Source organism: Histoplasma capsulatum, genomic scaffold, assembly GCF_000149585.1.
Source record: "Histoplasma capsulatum NAm1 scaffold_1 genomic scaffold, whole genome shotgun sequence".
Lineage (NCBI taxonomy): Eukaryota > Fungi > Ascomycota > Eurotiomycetes > Onygenales > Ajellomycetaceae > Histoplasma > Histoplasma mississippiense.
The window spans coordinates 1,709,329-1,726,258 of NW_001813982.1; the positions used below are offsets into that span (position 1 = coordinate 1,709,329).

Here is a 16,930-nt window from a genome sequence, read left to right on the forward strand (position 1 = left end):
TCGAAATGCACTCTTTAACGAGTGTTCACGATTTCCCCCTCGTTGTGCCACTTGCGTGCCGTTCAGTAAGATTTTAGCCTTTGGTGATGGAGGACTTGGAAGAAACCTCAGACAGCCCTCAGCTTTTGGGCCTTGCGTTTAGCGTCCTTACGTCCTCGGCTTCTGCTGGGATGAAGCATCCCTGTCCTCCTTATCTTTCGCTTCTCATGTGCTCCGCGATCTATAATATTGCTGTGTCCACCCTTCTTTTATTTTCGTGGTCTTCCGCAACTGCTCTCGTTGTCATTTCATGCGATCCTCTCCAAGGCCTATGGCCTGTGCATTTTTGACTCTCTCTAAGTCGCCCAACGGGCCTTAACTGAAATATGGATCCTTTCGGCCCTCTTCCTATCCATCGACTTGAATCCAAGGGGCAAGCAGAATTGCTTGCCAGACTGGATGACCTTCGCGATTTGGGGTTTCGCCGCCAACTGGCTCTACCGCAGTTGGTGGTTTGTGGTGACCAAAATAGTGGGAAGAGTTCAGTATTCCACGCCATAACAGGTGTCCCATTGCCAACTAGCACTGGACTCTGCACCAGGTTTGCAACAGAAGTTATCCTTCGGAGGTCCGATGAAGTTTCAGTTTCCGTGAAAATCCGACCCGGCCCGGATGCCACTCCGGACCATCGACACAAACTAGGAATATTCTCGAGGTCACATAACTGGCTTCAAGACATCCCCAAGCTTTATTCGGAGGCCAGGCTCATAATGGGCTTAATTTCGGATGGAAGGTACTCATTGGATGTCCTACAACTGGAAGCTTCAGGCCCTACCTTGCCAGACCTGACCGTGGTTGACCTGCCTGGCCTTATCAATAGACCAGGGCACCATCAAAGAATGGAAGATGTCACTCTTGTGCAAGGTTTAACTGAAGCTTACATGCGGAACCCTCGAAGCATCGTCCTGGTTGTTGTGTCTGCTGAGCGTAATATATCTCAGCAAATCGTGTTGCGCATGACGAAGTCTTGCAGTCCTCGCACAATGGCAATCATAACGAAGCCAGATCACCTAGAACCCGGCTGTAGCATTGAGGAAAACTATTTTGCGCGTGCTAAGAACCAAGATACACCTCTGCGTTTAGGATGGCACGTTCTTGTGAACAACGATTCTAACGAGAAGAGAAACCGCCATTTTCAACGGGATGACATGGAAAATTTGTTTTTCACCACCACAATGCCTTGGAAAACCCTTTCTCAAAACTGTGTGGGCATTCAATCACTTAGAAGTAGACTGGGCAAAATTCTACTTGGGCAAATTGAGTCGCAGCTTTCGGATCTGTCTACCGAACTTCAACAAGACCTCGAAACTAGCCGCCTCTTACTCAAAAAACTTGGACCGGACCGGAAATCGGATACAGCTCAGCGACTTTATCTAACTACTATAGCCGAACGATTTCAAGCCCTCACAATATCAGCCACGGCTGGTGAATATCACGATACCTATTTCCGTTATCACCCGCAAACCTCTATGCGACGATTAAGATCCGTAATCCGAAATTGGGCGGAAGATTTTGCTACAGATATGGAGGAACGTGGCCATAGCTATAACTTGTATGACGACACAACCTCAGATGGCCCACCGCCAATGCCGGAGCCAGCTTCTCCGGATAGCCCTCAGCCAGTTCCACGATCATCCTTTATCCGTGGACTTGCCGAACTTTTCAAGCAAAACGGAGGCCGTGAAACAAAAGGATTGGTTAATTCTCAGGTTGTATGCGAACTATTTATTCGTTATTCTCTCAAGTGGACTCCGATGGCGAAATCCCATGTATACGAACTATGGAAAAAAGTAAAGCGGTTCCTGGATGATCTTCTTCATCATATCGCGGGAGCAACCGTTGGCGAAGCCATACTCAGGGAAATACTGGAGCAGGAAATGAGCAATAAATTGCAGGCACTTAACAGCAAAATAGACGAATTAGCAACACCCTTTAAGCAAGTTGTTCCGTCAACCCTGAATCGAAAATTGGCTGCGAAAATTCATCGGCTTCGCGCCATAAGTGGCCCAAATGGCATGGACGATAATCTGGAAGACGGCGCTGATATCAATGTTTATTCTGAAATTCTCGATTGTATGGAAACTTATTACTCCGCCGCATTACCAGTATTCATTGACAACGTCGCTTTTCTTGCTGTGGAAAATTGTCTCGTGGAAAACCTTGAAAACCTTCTCTCTCCATCTATGATGGCACAATTGTCAACTGAACAAATTGAACTCATTGCAGCTGATTCCGATGACACCAAACTCGCACGAAAGCAGCTCGCCGATAAAGTTAAAGTGCTAGAACTTGCTGTGAATTCATGTAGACGTTGTGAAATGGCGGGCCTTCGGTCTTCTGCGCAGAACTATCGTGAACCATCTAGAAACAACTTGAATGATTACCTCACGGCAGACACTCCTGATCCACCGCTTGACGAATCCCCAACACCTGACATCAGCCCTCCAGAAACAGTCAACCACTCTAAAATCGAAGACAGCTCTCGAACAGAAGAGTCTATTTCCCTCAGCCGATCTTCCAATGAGTCCCGTCGCAGCGTCTCTGAGCTCTCTCAGACTGAAGCAACATCCCCATCCCTGATGTCTCCTTCCCTCATGGATACCATTTCAACACGCGCCAAAAGTCCTACGAGGACTGAGTCCAGCTCTGGAGGTAGCCGGAAGGGTTCGTTGCTGAAATCTGGATTCCGAAAACGAATCCTAAAAAACAAACCGGCTGGCTCGATAACTGAAGATAAATCGAGGACTTCGACCTCGACTCCAGACTCCGAGCGGAAACCTGATACGAGTAAGAAAACCTTTTCGCCGGAGACACCTAACTTTTTCATATATAGCATGTCAATTTCTTAACTTCTGATATGTAACGTTCAGGCTCGCTCCATTCTTCTAAATCGAAATCACGCCCGAGGTACAATTATGGTACGATGTATCAATGTAGCTATTATCACTACTCCATGTAGATACAAAGGTGGGCAGGGATAGGTCCCACTCCTACCTTTGATATCCCCTCCCTCCCCTAACAGGCCTAGTTGAATTTGTTTTCCCTTATTGCATTGCCATTTCAAAGTCGTATTGTGCTGCAACGATATCCCCTTCCCTTTCATGTCCTTGCTCTCTATTTCTGCTAGCCTTTCCATTGTCATCATTTGCCGGCGCAATTACCAATAGGCCGGTGTTCTATGTGTCGTACGCAATGCTTGGATCGTGCCACTTGTCTTCTGTCTCCTTTCAAAAGAAGAGGCCTGTTCGTTTACTTTATTTTGGACGGCGTGGGATGGTGGTATATGAGGAACATAGAATCAACGTTCGTTTACTTTTTGGTGCTCGCTCTAGTCATTTTATTCTCTCTTCGTTCTGTACTAATACCGATATACGCTCGTTTACTCTATCAATCATATAACCATAACCATATAAACTGATCTATTTGGTCTTCCAATGTTCTGTATATGTATATACCTTCGTTACTCTATCAACTCGCCAACCTTTCTAACTACAAGTAAAAATCTTCGTCTCTATAAGAGCCGGGGGAAGGAAGAGTAAAAAGGATTTCGTCAAGACCAACCACCGTTGATATCATCGCATGGAAGAGTTGGGAGATTCAAAGATGTAAAAAATTTGATTCGTTCACAAGAACAGCATAACTATTTACTACAGAATAAATAATTAATCAAGAGTAGCTAGCAAATTTGTTCGCAGTCGAGGTCTCAAGTGGAATTACGAGGGAAATTAAGACTCATTCATTCCCCTGTTCCCATATCCATGGATGCTACCCATATCAAAGTCCCAGGGGAAAAAAAAAAAAAAAAATGAAACCAAAGATAATTTTCTCGCAACCCAGTCGACGTCTAGAACGGACAGAGGTCCGTGGCCTTATCTATCTGCAACCCCCTCCCACGCCCGGTCATCCCCAACATGACGAATCCACATCTGGTTGTCCTGGATCGAATCGATAACTATACCAGAGAGAGGCGCATGTTAGCAATTTTTTCCTTTTCTTTTTTTTTCTTTTGCAAATATTCAAATTGGTGTTTTGTGGTTAGTACTATTATTAATTTTAGTGTTGGCCATCCAGTCCCAGGATTCATGGATGAAGAACGCGGTAGTTGTTAGTTGTGCAGGGGAGTGAGCTGAGAGGATAAGGCTAGATGAAAAACCGGGCCTTGGGAGTTCAGGAACAAACAGGCTTGTTAGGAGGGAAACGTGGAGAATGGGGTTCGGATTTGGGCGCTCGGGTATTAAAATATGTTTTGTTTTTTATTCGTCTCTGGCTCTCTGGTCCCAGTGAGAGGTTCTGGAACTTTGGCCATTTCGGGTAGACAGGGGCAAGACTCTAGTTCAAATGGGCGATGACCAGAGCGAGCGCTGGTTTGTCGCGATGTAACTTCAGGGTGAGGTAGGCGGGGGGGGGGCAAATCAGGGTTTAGAAAGGTCAAGACACGGAGATAATATTGAAATAATGAATCCAGGACAAAATGCACTTGCAAAAAATGCACGAGGCGCGAGCGAGTTGAAGAGTCCGAGTCTCAAAAATTTGGACTGAAGGAACTCACCCATGTTCGCTAACTTGATCCACATATCTCCGTTGACTAAGAACGCCTCTCGACACTTCTCATCCTCCTCAAACGGTTTACAAAGCTTCTCGCCAAAAGCAAGTGTGCGGATGAATTTTGAGGCATGTCCGTCATCTTGAGGATGATTAATGGCTTGGGCGAAAACTTCCTCCCACGACAGCTTTGGCTCATAGTCTGTAATCTCCTCCTGTCGTAGCTCCGCTGCACCGCGAGAGGCGTACGTCGCCAGGTCCATACGACCTTTCCATTCCAGGATGCGTAATTTGTTTTGCTTACTGATCCAGGACTGAGAGACAAATGAAGCCAAGAAAATTGCGCTGGTGACACAGTGCATGTAAAAAAAGTCGAATTTAACCCTCTTTTGAGGACGCTGCGCTGCGCCAGCGAAATAAGCTGTTGATTGTTGAGTTACTATGTACCGGGCCAGTGGGGGAAGAACAACAGGGAAAACATTACTGATGAGCCAGGGGCGCATGCAGGCACGCAGGAATGTTGATGGATGGCCTCTATGCAATGGGATGGGAGCATTGAGAGTAGTAGGGGCAATATGGTTGTGTCTGGAGATCAGGGTGTCAACGTACCAACAGCGTTCAACAGTTCGGCTAGCTTCAGTTCCAACTGGTCTGGGCCCACTGAAAATTGGCTAGTAATTTTGATGATCTCGTCTAGCGCTCGAGCCAGCATTCCATCGATCTTGTTCACATCTTCCCAGCGCACGGCTTTCCGGATTTGGGTGTTGGAGCGAATTTCTTGCTGGAGATGAACGAGAGACTTCTTGCCCTCCTTCCCAACGCCACCTGCTGCCTCTTCAGCTGGCAAGAGGAATGTAAGATTCGATTCATGAACCGCAGTTTCCGCAAGAGCTTCTGCGACAATGGCAGGCTGATTGAACTCAACGCCGAATCCGAGTTGGATAAACGGATGAATGAGCCCTGTAAGGGGAGCGTGTTCATTAGTATGTCCCGGAACAGAGGGGTCAGACAGGGAAACGGGTGGATGAGAGCGAAACTCCCCGGGCGCCATACCAGCAAACAGCCGAACGAGCATATCATCCGCAAGCTTATCCGCAGCAAAAAGATACTCATTTACCACTACTTCCATCCCCCTCTTTTCAATTTGGCGCTGAAAAATACACCAGGAAATTAGGATATTGATCTTGAATTCCTAGGAGAGCACTAAATTGGGCCTTGTCGCCCAGTTTCTGTACTATCGCTTCATCGACTGGGCGAGAAGGAAGCTGGTAGGCAGCAGCCCGGTCAAAAATCTGCTGTAGAAGGTCTGCGGAGGCTCCCAATGCGTAGGCGGATAAAATGTGGTGGGCAAGATGATCTGCCTCAGGTTAGCATCAGCGGATAGGATTAAAGCTCAAGACCCTAGTAACAGGAGTAGGGCGGAATGTGGGGTGATGGGACGGTTGCATATCCATTAGGACCAGGGTATGTAAACTGGCGGGGTGTCTCCCGAGTGGCCCATCGACTCATTTTGTCTCTGACATGAAAATATAACAATGCTCAATGTAACATGAGGGGCTTGCATATCAATTTTGACAAGCGGGCAGGACTTGGGAGAAAAGTTGAGCTGCAAATTCAAAGAACCACACATACTGTGAAAACCCTTCGTGTTAAAGAAGATATGGTATCTCTCTAGATCCGCCTGTAGCGTTTCTGAAACCTTTTTTGCAGAATCGGCGTTCTGGCGAAGCCCTAGAATCCCCGTATTGTCTGTCGAAACCTTGATATGAGTGGCGGTCGCCATGGCTCTTAGACACAAGTCAAGCTTCAAGTTTTCCTTGGAGAGCGCGGGAGTGAAACACGACTTGGATTTTGGAGAAAAAAACGGCTCTCTCTTCGCTATCTGAGTCACTGCTTTAGGCGGACCAGGGCCCAAGCTTCTATCTTGATACACAGTTCCCCGTTGCGCTCTTCGGAATGCTCGGGTTGGTATGTGGGCACAACAAAGCATACATCTAGCTACTTGGTGTCGATACCGTTGAGCAACACTGGTCATAGGCAAATAATGTATCAAACCGCCGCGCTCTCGTTCTGCAGCTTCTCCATACGACCCTCGAGATCCGCACAGTGAGCCTGTTTATATATGTGTGGTTAAGTTGGATGCAGCCAAGCTAAACGGTGTGGAGGGGTCGTTGAAACCAAGGACACGAGCCAGCCATTCCGTCATAGCTCCATCGCTTGGTACTTCACAGCTACTCGCAGACGAGCTGTGAAGCCCAACGGGTATTGTTGTTGATGTCAGCGAGTTGTTCCACACAAAGGATGTACTGTGCGTGTACATACGAATGACCGATTCTCGATTTATGTTCGATGAGTAAACATACTAGTATAAAATAAATCGATGCATGCGCCGTGTGGCGGAAACGAACTCATTTATGATGATGGAGGATGCTTGTGCTCCTCAAAGTCAGTAATCGATCCATGGATGCGCTGGTTGGCGGCTTGCTGGAGTAGTTACATGTAGTTCATCGATGTTGCACTGTCAGACAGTACGAGGCCGGAGCTAGTTTACTACGCATTTCAATGCTGTAGATATGAATGAAGGTGCAGGATATACAAAGGCTTCAATTTTATCGACTCTATTGTTAATACATGTACTGTACATACATACCATCAACAGGCAGGATAAACCTAGTCATATCTCGTATGTTCATCGGATTCATTCCCTGGCATCCCATCATAGATCCAAGCAGGCAGACTGGAGCTGTCGTCAGGAATCTAGAAGAAATAGAAATGGACCAAAAACAAGAAAACCCAAGAAAATACGTTCCCAAATCTACTTTTTATCGAGGCCAAGAGCTTTTTTTCTCTTCAGTCGGTCGCGCTCAATTTTCTTGAATAGCGGGTGATGTCCCACCTTCTCCTTCAACTGTTTATTCCTACTTTTATTATATTCGATATACGCCATGTCCTCACCGCCGGCAAGGCCGCTCAAAGTCGCCGCACTACGTTTCACTGCAACTTTCTTGGCCGCACCTCGCGCTTTCGGTCCCCCTGAGCGTTCGCTGAAAAGATCGTCCACTACTTCTTCTACAGCTGCGGAGGTTTCGTTCTGCAGCATGACTTCTTGCAGAAGTTCTCGACGCTCCGTCGGAGTTGCGTATGCGAGTCCTTCAAGGTTCTCAATTCCTTCAAGGTGCGTGATCACCTTAAACGCGTATCCCTGGTCAACTAAGAAAGCTTGACGTTTGGAAGAGTAAAACATCTCGTCGGTATCTTTCGATACAAGGGAGTAGAAGAAAGCGTTGAATCCCTCATCATTCCTTCGTTTGGCACGTAGGATACGTCCGAGACGTTGCGCTTCCTGACGACGAGAGCCGTAATGTGACGAGATCTGTATCAAGCAAGTCGCTTCAGGCAGATCTAGCGAGGTATCACCAATCTTGGACAGGAAGATTGTATTGACTTGTTCATTGTGCTGGAAGTTCTCTAGAATTCGCAATCGTTCGTTTTGAGGCGTTCCGCCGTAGATGTAGGCCTTGTTCAATTTCAGGGCATATCGTTCGAGAGCGTAAACATTGTCAGAGAAAACAATGACTTTGTCTCCACGCTTTTCGTGGTAATCAATCAAAAACTGACACGCCTGGAACTTCCTCGGATTCATGATATAGAGTAACGCTGCTTTTCTAGATTTCTCGCGCATGTACTCGGTATAAAATTCCGTTGTCATGGGGCACCACACCTCAGCACACTGGACTTTGGCGATGTGGCCCTGTTCAGCCAACTCCATCCAGTTGGCTTCATACAACTTGGGGCCGATCAAAAAATTCAAATCCTTGATCTTATCATCCTCACGAAGAAGAGTCGCTGTGAGCCCAAGTTTGGTCTGAGTCGCAATGGCCGAAGTGACCTTCCGGAACATCGACGCGGGAACGACGTGGACCTCGTCCAAGATCATCAAGCCCCATTCCCGAGATTGCATCCAATCCATCATTTTCTCCGCATCGTGGGAACGAGCCCGTGTTTGAGATACCATGGAATATGTGGAGACTATAATTCCAGTATTTCTCCGGAATTTTTCCTTGTTGTCAGAAGTGAAAACGGCAATATCACTAGGATCAATATTAGACCACCGAAGAAATTCGTTCCTCCACTGAACAACGGACATCGAGCTAGTGCAAAGGATAATGGTTCCTTTCTTGATGGTACAGGCGGCTGTTATGCCAACTAAGGTTTTCCCTGCACCGCAAGGCAGGACGATGATTCCACTCTTGGCTCGTCCGTTTCCAAACATTTTACTCAAACTTTTCTCTTGGTAACTGCGGATTTGCGCATTGGGCTTCAGGTCGATATCTAGAGTAGGGTTGATTTCATCGTTTCTAAAGTCATATTCTTCAAGAGCTGGACAGCCCATACTTTGGCATCGAGCCTTAACAGATTCCACGGCCGTGTTTGGGATCTCAAAACTGTGGACTTGTGCTGGGCTCGTCGTCATCATCCTCTTCTCTCAAATCAACCAAGAGGCCATCCTCTTTTGGGCGACCATTTGTATCTCCCTCCATTGGCTTTCGGTCTGGATTTTGTTTCACCCCAGCCGCATCCTTAGTTCCGGGAATGACCAACCCTGCCATTTTGGGAGCAGCCTGCTGTATTATACCCTCCGAGTTTTGCAATCTCTGCGGCCCAATAACTTCATCTTGAAGCAACATCTGCAGAGTGGCAGGATCCGAGCTCTCCACAAAGAATCTATTGTATTTCAAAACAACTTTTATCTTTCCATACGACTTGGTGAAATTGACAATGAAAGACTTGATTGTTTCCGGTAGCGGCGTTTTGGACAAACGATCCAGGAAGTTAATGATATCTCCCGGTAGTAAGCCCACTGAGACCGCAGCATAAAGACTGTTTCCCGTTAATCGATACTCGTGCAAATGCGTAGGTCTTGACAGAGGCTCAGCTATCGTCGTAAGGAAATCTTGTGCCTGGGGCGCTAGAGGTGAGAAGCTTTCCAGCGTGATGGTGCCCTTCAACGGCTCGATCCATAGCGGTCGGTTAGCGTGGTCGGGCTTCAAAGGCAAGGATGAGAAGTCTTTATAGCCGAAATGTGGATCCTGTCGTTGGATGTCCGCTTTCTTCTTTTGACTAAAGGCCTGAAGAGAAAATTTCTCGACAACCTCTGCATTGGACAAGTTTTCATTTCTTTAGCAACGCAATACAAGCTGTAATCAACAAAATTTCCTATGGGCAAACTCTCGACTCACGTTTCAGCCTATCGCCATCATATTCATCATCGTCCGCAACCCCAGGGTCTGAGTACTCATCGCTGCTCCGGACACTCTGGGGAGCCGAAACAGGGACTGGCGTGGATCGTTTGGATGCCCGTCCGGAATTACCACCTACCATAGCCGGTCAGCGACAGTTAAAGCAGACCCTAGAAAAGAAGGGATAAGCATACTGCCAGCTGCCTTCCTTTTCGGAGGCATACTATCGCAAATCACGTCTGGCGAAGCCGCGACGAACCCTCAAGTCGAGCTACGACAGGGAATGGACAGCACTTGGTACAAGGGGTTAGTATCCGGGATCAGAGCCAAAAATACTGGCCCATGTGGACATTCAGAAAAAGCCAGTAGCTTCTGAAACCGCTTTATACCGGTGATAGTAATACTGTGAGCTCTTCACCGGTTGTTGTTGACAGCAGCGCAGGAAGAAGCGCTGAAGTGTTCACAGTTGGGCTCAGGTTTGATAGTTATCGGCAAAGGCGCCAAGCGGATGACTCATCATGGATGAGAGTTAATGTCCCGTGATAATATTCGGAGAAACTGTTCGAAAATGTTCTGCTCGGGCGATTTACTCAAATAAATATTCATTTACAAGGCTATTCGCCCAGAAGAGAGTCCTATGTACTCCTTCGATTTGTTGTTGAGCCACCGGTCTTCACCACTAATGTTGAATGGACGAGACTATCTCATCTCTGATTGGTTGGCATAGACCTCAGAGAGTTGCTTGACTTTTCCTCTTGTTGTTGACTGCAACACCAAATTTGCTAGCACTCAATTGAACAGTGAGCAGACAACCGAGAGGCCTCAGTTAGTGAAATGAATACTGTGCGTTGCGGAATCCCCATCATCTGGTATATTAATAATGCTAAATGTTGGATGTAGATTAGATCCACCTGGTTCGTTCTACCTCATATCTAGTACCCAGGGCAGCAAGCCGCTTTCCCAACGTCATACAACATTTTTTGGGCAAATACTATACAGGATCTAACCGGCATGTCTATCGCGCGACAAACAGGGTGGGCTGGGGCTCCCTCTGTATCGGTACGTAATTCCATCCAAACCCCATTTACGCTTGTGCTCTCCAATCCTCCCAAACCCAAGCCATTTCCTTCTCTAACCATTTCCCTCCCCGTCTTCTTCCTCGCCCCACAGCCGGCGGTGGCGCCTACTACTTTGCCAAAAAATCCATAAACGCCGACCGCGCCCACCGACACGAAGAAGCCCAACGACGTAAAGAGGAAGCCCTCCGAAGAGAAAATTCCGTAAAATCACCGTCCTCAATCGCACCGTCGATGACAATGCCACAAAATTCCTCACCCTCAGCCGGCCGCGCGAACTTGTCTCCACAAGCGGATGACACGGGCAATCCAAGCCGGGAAGCTGGACATGACCCTGCTGCGACACGGCATGAACCCGAAACGCTGGCGGAGAAGATTGATGAAAAAGGAAAATATGAGGCAGCAGAGGCATATAAGTCGAGGAAGGGGAATCGGCTTTGAATTTGTGGCTTTGAGCTGACTACAAGGCTTTTCTTTTCTTTTTCTTTTTTTGAGAAGCATTTTGTCATTTTATTTTGTTAACTAGTGCTGCGTATGCGAATAGGAAGGAGAGCCAAACAAGGAAAAGGAGGTAGTCATATAGAACTGGAAACTTGACTATCTGGAAACATTTGGGGAAGGTATGTGGTGTATTTTTATTTGAATTATATTGTGGAAAAAGTTTGTATGGTTAAATTTGATCAAACCGCACTCTGAATCCTCAGCCCTCCTTGTACAGATCTTAACGGAGGTGAAGAAAATGTTAATTTGTTTGAAAACCCATTTCCAAATCCAAATTTGATCATGTTTGTTCTTATGCCCAAAGGTTCGTAGGTCGCGTCCAAAGTCCATGAAAAAGAGAGCAGTCATGCCTATCCCAATCCATCCCAGTATTCGAAACACCTGAGGTATTTGTACTATCTATTAAAAAAAAAAAAAAGGAAATATAAATATAAATCAAATAAAACAAGAAAGTACGGAGTAGATGCAGCAAGATATTTACCCAATAACGCCGCCCCACAAGCCTTCATGCGCAAAAACAGAAGCTATCCCATATCTCAAGTGTTCCCGAATGACTCACTCCCATCCTGGGTAAAAAGCAGGGCTTAGGTCAAGACATAAAGCGTAGGCGGTCTCTGTATATTTTACAGATAACGCCGTCGGTAAAACGTATTTATAGTTTTAATCGCGTTTTCTAGCGGGCATGGAAGCAGAGGGGTGGATATCTAGGTAAAGGGGTAAGTTTTCGAGTCCCTCGTCAGTTTTGTCATCGAGAGCGAATAATAAATAGTTCGCAAAACATATATATCGCCGATATTTGTTTTAAGAAATCCAATCCAAAGGCAAAGGAGAAAGTGAGCAATGAAATGGCGAGCAGCCCAGACAAATACACAAAAGCATCATAGAAATTGATCTACTCAACTTATTCGTATGTGGGCTTCCATGCCTCTTTTCGCGCGAGCTCTGGATCGCGGGCGGGATGAAAGGGGCCACGACCAGAGAGGTGATCCCCGACATCGTCAGGAGCCTGTGAGCGCGAGTCTCAGGCTTTGGTGCCTGGGTGGAGAAATGGCGGATCGAGACTCTGAGCATCTTTTGGTGAGGAAAAAGGAGATGTTGTTTCGGCTAGTGGATTGCGGCGCGGGGTCAACTGGTTTCAGTTGAGCAGAGGAAATCTTGGGATAGTAATGAGTACTAACACAGAAGTAGAGCACAGAAATACTGCCCCAACACAACTCCTGCATTTGTCCTGAGAACTTTTCTAAATTTACAGACCCGATATCTTTGCGCTGGGTTCTAACATGCTTTAAGTTTTGTGAGAATAAACAGAATCGCGCTGGCATTATTCTCCGCAACCAAAGCTTCGGTTGCTGTTTGGGCTCTCGATTCCTATTACGGACTAGCGCAATGCATCTCATACCCAACAAGCGACAAGGCTTAGCCGTTTCTTGGCGTATGGAAGTGCGTGTTTCAATTTTGCCCGCATTTCGGGCCACTTTACGGAGTATATAATTGTATGAAGAGACTTCTGTTGATGTGAAAGTAGAGGCCCTAGTCGGGAGCTAATTTAAGACGGGCTCGTACGAATATCTTGCGCTTTGCCCCTCTCCTCCCTCGCATTTTCAGTGCCTGATGTACTCATGCCAAACCCCTTTAAATTTTGCTCGTTACTGATATCGCGATGAATCTCTCCAAAGCATTCCCACCATTGAATAAGGGATTCTTCTTTTATGAAACTTGAATTTCCAGTTCTTTGGTGGAGCGAGGGTCGAACCTGTGTTATATGACCATGAAGTCGATAGTATCGACTGGAGTAGGGAATATCATATAATTTTGCTGCGGCATTTATGCTTGAGCAATAACCATCATAACCCAGGGAGGTATTAAATGACCTCTAGCCTCAGGCCCATACAGTTAGAATAGCCTTTTGCAATGCGCTGGATTAATTTGTGATAACTATGTTGCTTCTCTCTCTTTTCTCTAGAGAGGTTTCTTAGATACATGCTTCATTTAAGTCGAGGAAGGAACAAATAAGGGAAACGAATGATGTAAGAAAGGAAAGAAAGGCTCTTCGGGCGTTCCGTAGGTGCTCTGTAGCATCTGCCCGCAACTACAAAAGTTCAACATCCTGGACGGAGCGTAATGGACAATGGGCATGTTAAGTACAAAATGGGGAAAGCTCATATTGTTCAATTCGGCTGAGAGAAGAAAGAAAACAGGAAGGAGATATGTAAACATCAATTTAGGGTGATTCAAGAAAAGGAAAGGAAAAAAAGAACCCTTGTAAACAGATTAGATATTAAGAGAAGAGATGTTGAAGTCAACAGGCGGTTGAGAATATGATGCCTTTTGCAGAAGCTTGACTACCTGCTCATGACCATTCTCAGCTGCCCATGAGAGTGGAGTCTTTCTATTCTTATCTTTAACCTCAATATTGGCATTTCTTTCAAGCAGCAGCTTGACTATCTGCTCAAAACCTAGTCTAGCTGCCCATATCAGTGGGGTCTGCTCACATTGATCTTTAGCCTCAATATTGGCATTTCCTTTAAGCAGAGCTGAGATCGATTTCTTCAACTTAAAGTACACTGCCTGGTGCATTCCTGCTATCATAATCCCATGATTGTATTCCGTAACCCGGTAACATGCAGATACCTTGGCTGAGCTGTGAAGAAAATCCAAAATTAAGCTCTCCTCTTGAATTGAAGATTCCCTGACATGATAGCCCCAGTTCCGCGCAGCAAAACTGTAACAAGGATATAACTGTAATCGCTCAGTCAAAGCATCTTCCGTCAGGCAGCATCCAGTTTCAAATACTTTAAATGATAGGTAAGTGACACAGGTTTTTGTAGTATCAGTGTGAGCATTTGGAAACCAGCTCTCCCAAGAGCGCTCAAGGAATTTCTGGGTAGTGTAGTGGGTCAAATGGATAGTCCCACCTTTGTCGCCGGCAATGATCAATCCAGCAAACACTGAGAGTGTAAGCTGAATAGGTGCAATATTATCTGTATCAAACTCAAATGTATTTGGCTCAATGGCTAGAGCATGTTGAAGTTCCATAGATGTCAGTTGACTCTTTGCACAGACATCTATTGAAGGGCTCTCATAGCGAGGTCTTGGTAATCTGGTGGTTGACTTCGGATTCTTTCCATAGCGTTCTTATAGGCGGTATCTAGTACTATGAACTTTTCGCTATCATTTGGTGCATTGGACGTTGCCTCTATCTCTTGAAGCGCCTGTTTTATCGCCTTCTTATTTGTTTTAAAGGCCAATGAATCAACGTAGAGCCGTGCGAGCAGAAACCTAGTTTATGTTAGCAAACTCGGCTAATCCTCCCCCTCTGAGGATAACACATACATGCCGTCAACAGCTTTAGCGATCTTGGTCTTAATCTCTTCTTGAAGGGGCTTGTCTTCTGGAGTTAAGGTCGAGCAATTCCGCAGTCTTTCGTCAAGATATTTTTGTACATCTGTAGCACTGGCGCGGATCTTAAGCCTGATACTTCGGTCGAATTTTCCCTCGATTTCCTGGACAAATCGCGACGTGGCGAAAATACTCGCATTGGTGTTGGTCTGGAGGTTGAAAATTCCTTGCAGGAACATTTCACGACCATCAGGAGAAGCTCGACACTCATCCAGTGCGTCGATGACAATAAATGTCCTTTGATAAGAAGCTGTAATTTGCTGTAGTGAACTCCGGAGCTCATCCAGTGAAGGACGGGTATTTACGCGTTTATGTCGATTATAGAGGTCCTTTACAACTTCAACTACAGAAGGCTGTCCCTGAAGTAATTGCTTTAACAGACTTGCAATGAGATCAGCCGGCTTCTGTTCCTCTTGTTGCTTGAAGTTGCAATATAGATATGCGATCCCAACGGAAGGGTCATTTTGAAATCTCCTGAGAAGGTCGTGGACAACAATAGATGTGATAATTGTTTTGCCTGTCCCGGGTATGCCAGGGCAGAATAGAGCTTGTTTGGGTTCTCTGACCCACTGTTGGAATTTATCTGATTGCAATAGCCATTCTCCGGTACATTCCTGTCGTTGGGAAATCAAATCATTTTGCTGGGGAGCATAATTCATTGGTGTGAGCCACTCAGTAATGGTTTGATGCTCTTGGTTTTGTTAGTGAGAATAAAGTTAGTTGACGATATTAATCACTCCTTCAAGTTGACCTGCGAAACCATGGTTGCTAGAATTGCTGAGGCTTACGAATACTCTGTCCAAGAATCATTGATGTTAAACAACCAAACAAAAGGTTTAAAAACTTGATGGGCCTTACTTTTGATTGTGGACATCTCCTCCACCTCCTGTGTTGGTACTCACGAGAGGAGTTCCTTGGCAAACGCCGGTGCAACAGACGCTGCGTGTTCTTGCCAGTTTTTGTTCTTATGTGCATCTGCATAATGACAGATACCTCGGATGACAAGGCATGGGAAATTATCCATCAGTCCTGCTGCCCACATTTCAAAGCAGAGAACCTTGCCTCCAAGTCGTTTATTGATATCGTCCCGGATCAACGCATCTTTGATTACCTGGTTGCCAGATGCGATAAGGCCGTAATGCACACGCATGTCCCGCGGTTTTCTGCGGATGATTCCTCTCGGATCACAGTGACTGCAAGGATCCCCTTCTCCTTCCTCCTCTTCCTCATAACCATCCTCTTGGCTCTCCTCGGTGCTGGTGTCGGAAGTATCAGGTTTTTCAACATGCTTGCAGCTTGCTCTAAAGAGCACATCTCTCAAAGACTCCGGCCTGGTATATCTCGGCGCAAGCCTAGGCCAGTTGTCCTTCAATTCGTCGAGGTAATGTGGTATCTTAGAACCTTTCATCTTATGCTCCCTCTCTAATTTTGTCACTGCAGTAAGTAGCTCGGTAGGGGGGCGGTTCAATGCTCCGGTTCGTTTGAAGCCCTCTTGTTGAGATTTCCCAAAATCCCACTGTACAACTCCGCTAAACTCATAAGTGGGCGAGCTGACCACAACATCGCCAAGCCTGACAGATTTAGGGACTCCTCCACCGATACCAACCATCAACCCAAATTTAATTGATGGGAAAGTAGACGTCATCCAAGTCGCGACTGTTGCTGCATTGTTGTTGCCGATTTCGCCTTTCGGCAAACATGCTATTACAATGTTATGTACGCCAACACGACCGAGGGTATAGGCATTGTGGTCATTAGGGTGCTTAGGAAGTTCTTCGTGTATTTCATCAAGCGTTGCCGCAGCGGCCGTTAACTCCTTAGGCAGCGCGCAGACCCAGCCCACGGTGTAGTCATCATGAGTCCGAAGCTGAGTAGCCATCTCTGGAGTAGACTGTTCGAGAGGACGCATCTTGTAGCAAAATGTATTTAGAGAGGATAACGTGGGAGTAATAAGTCGATCTACTTTGGTTGGTTTTGTTCAGTAGGATAGTTTTTTTATCAAGTTCTATCGAGTTGCTGGAATGCAGATCAAAAAGCTGACACCTCACTCACGGTGGAGACGATATCGTCCGAATAGGGAGATATATTACGATGCGCAAACGAGAGTTGCGAGAGAACAAAGTAGGCCAACAT

General features: G+C 46.2%; 5 protein-coding genes across 5 annotated transcripts; 2 read left to right on the forward strand and 3 right to left on the reverse strand.

Moving 5' to 3' along the window:
- Positions 1-365: 365 nt before the first annotated feature.
- On the forward strand, positions 366-2,895 carry HCAG_00494 (predicted protein; the record flags this gene model as incomplete). The annotated part of the gene is made up of 2 exons (XM_001543398.1): positions 366-2,826; positions 2,873-2,895. The coding sequence occupies 2 exons, from the start codon at positions 366-368 to the stop codon at positions 2,893-2,895; spliced, it is 2,484 nt and encodes an 827-aa protein (XP_001543448.1).
- Positions 2,896-3,908: 1,013 nt separating this feature from the next.
- Positions 3,909-6,364, reverse strand: HCAG_00495 (predicted protein; the record flags this gene model as incomplete). The annotated part of the gene is made up of 7 exons (XM_001543399.1): positions 3,909-3,991; positions 4,082-4,165; positions 4,589-5,002; positions 5,191-5,541; positions 5,635-5,731; positions 5,817-5,938; positions 6,214-6,364. The coding sequence occupies 7 exons, from the start codon at positions 6,362-6,364 to the stop codon at positions 3,909-3,911; spliced, it is 1,302 nt and encodes a 433-aa protein (XP_001543449.1).
- A 1,032-nt stretch (positions 6,365-7,396) lies between these two features.
- On the reverse strand, positions 7,397-10,043 carry HCAG_00496 (hypothetical protein; the record flags this gene model as incomplete). The annotated part of the gene is made up of 4 exons (XM_001543400.1): positions 7,397-9,039; positions 9,218-9,736; positions 9,822-9,829; positions 9,961-10,043. The coding sequence occupies 4 exons, from the start codon at positions 10,041-10,043 to the stop codon at positions 7,397-7,399; spliced, it is 2,253 nt and encodes a 750-aa protein (XP_001543450.1).
- Positions 10,044-10,353: 310 nt separating this feature from the next.
- Positions 10,354-11,338, forward strand: HCAG_00497 (conserved hypothetical protein; the record flags this gene model as incomplete). Its single annotated transcript, XM_001543401.1, has 4 exons — positions 10,354-10,391; positions 10,623-10,646; positions 10,855-10,880; positions 10,992-11,338. 4 exons carry the CDS (start codon positions 10,354-10,356, stop codon positions 11,336-11,338), a joined length of 435 nt encoding a protein of 144 aa, XP_001543451.1.
- A 3,125-nt stretch (positions 11,339-14,463) lies between these two features.
- On the reverse strand, positions 14,464-16,930 carry HCAG_00498 (conserved hypothetical protein; the record flags this gene model as incomplete). The annotated part of the gene is made up of 5 exons (XM_001543402.1): positions 14,464-14,677; positions 14,732-15,486; positions 15,586-15,592; positions 15,700-16,688; positions 16,850-16,930. 5 exons carry the CDS (start codon positions 16,928-16,930, stop codon positions 14,464-14,466), a joined length of 2,046 nt encoding a protein of 681 aa, XP_001543452.1.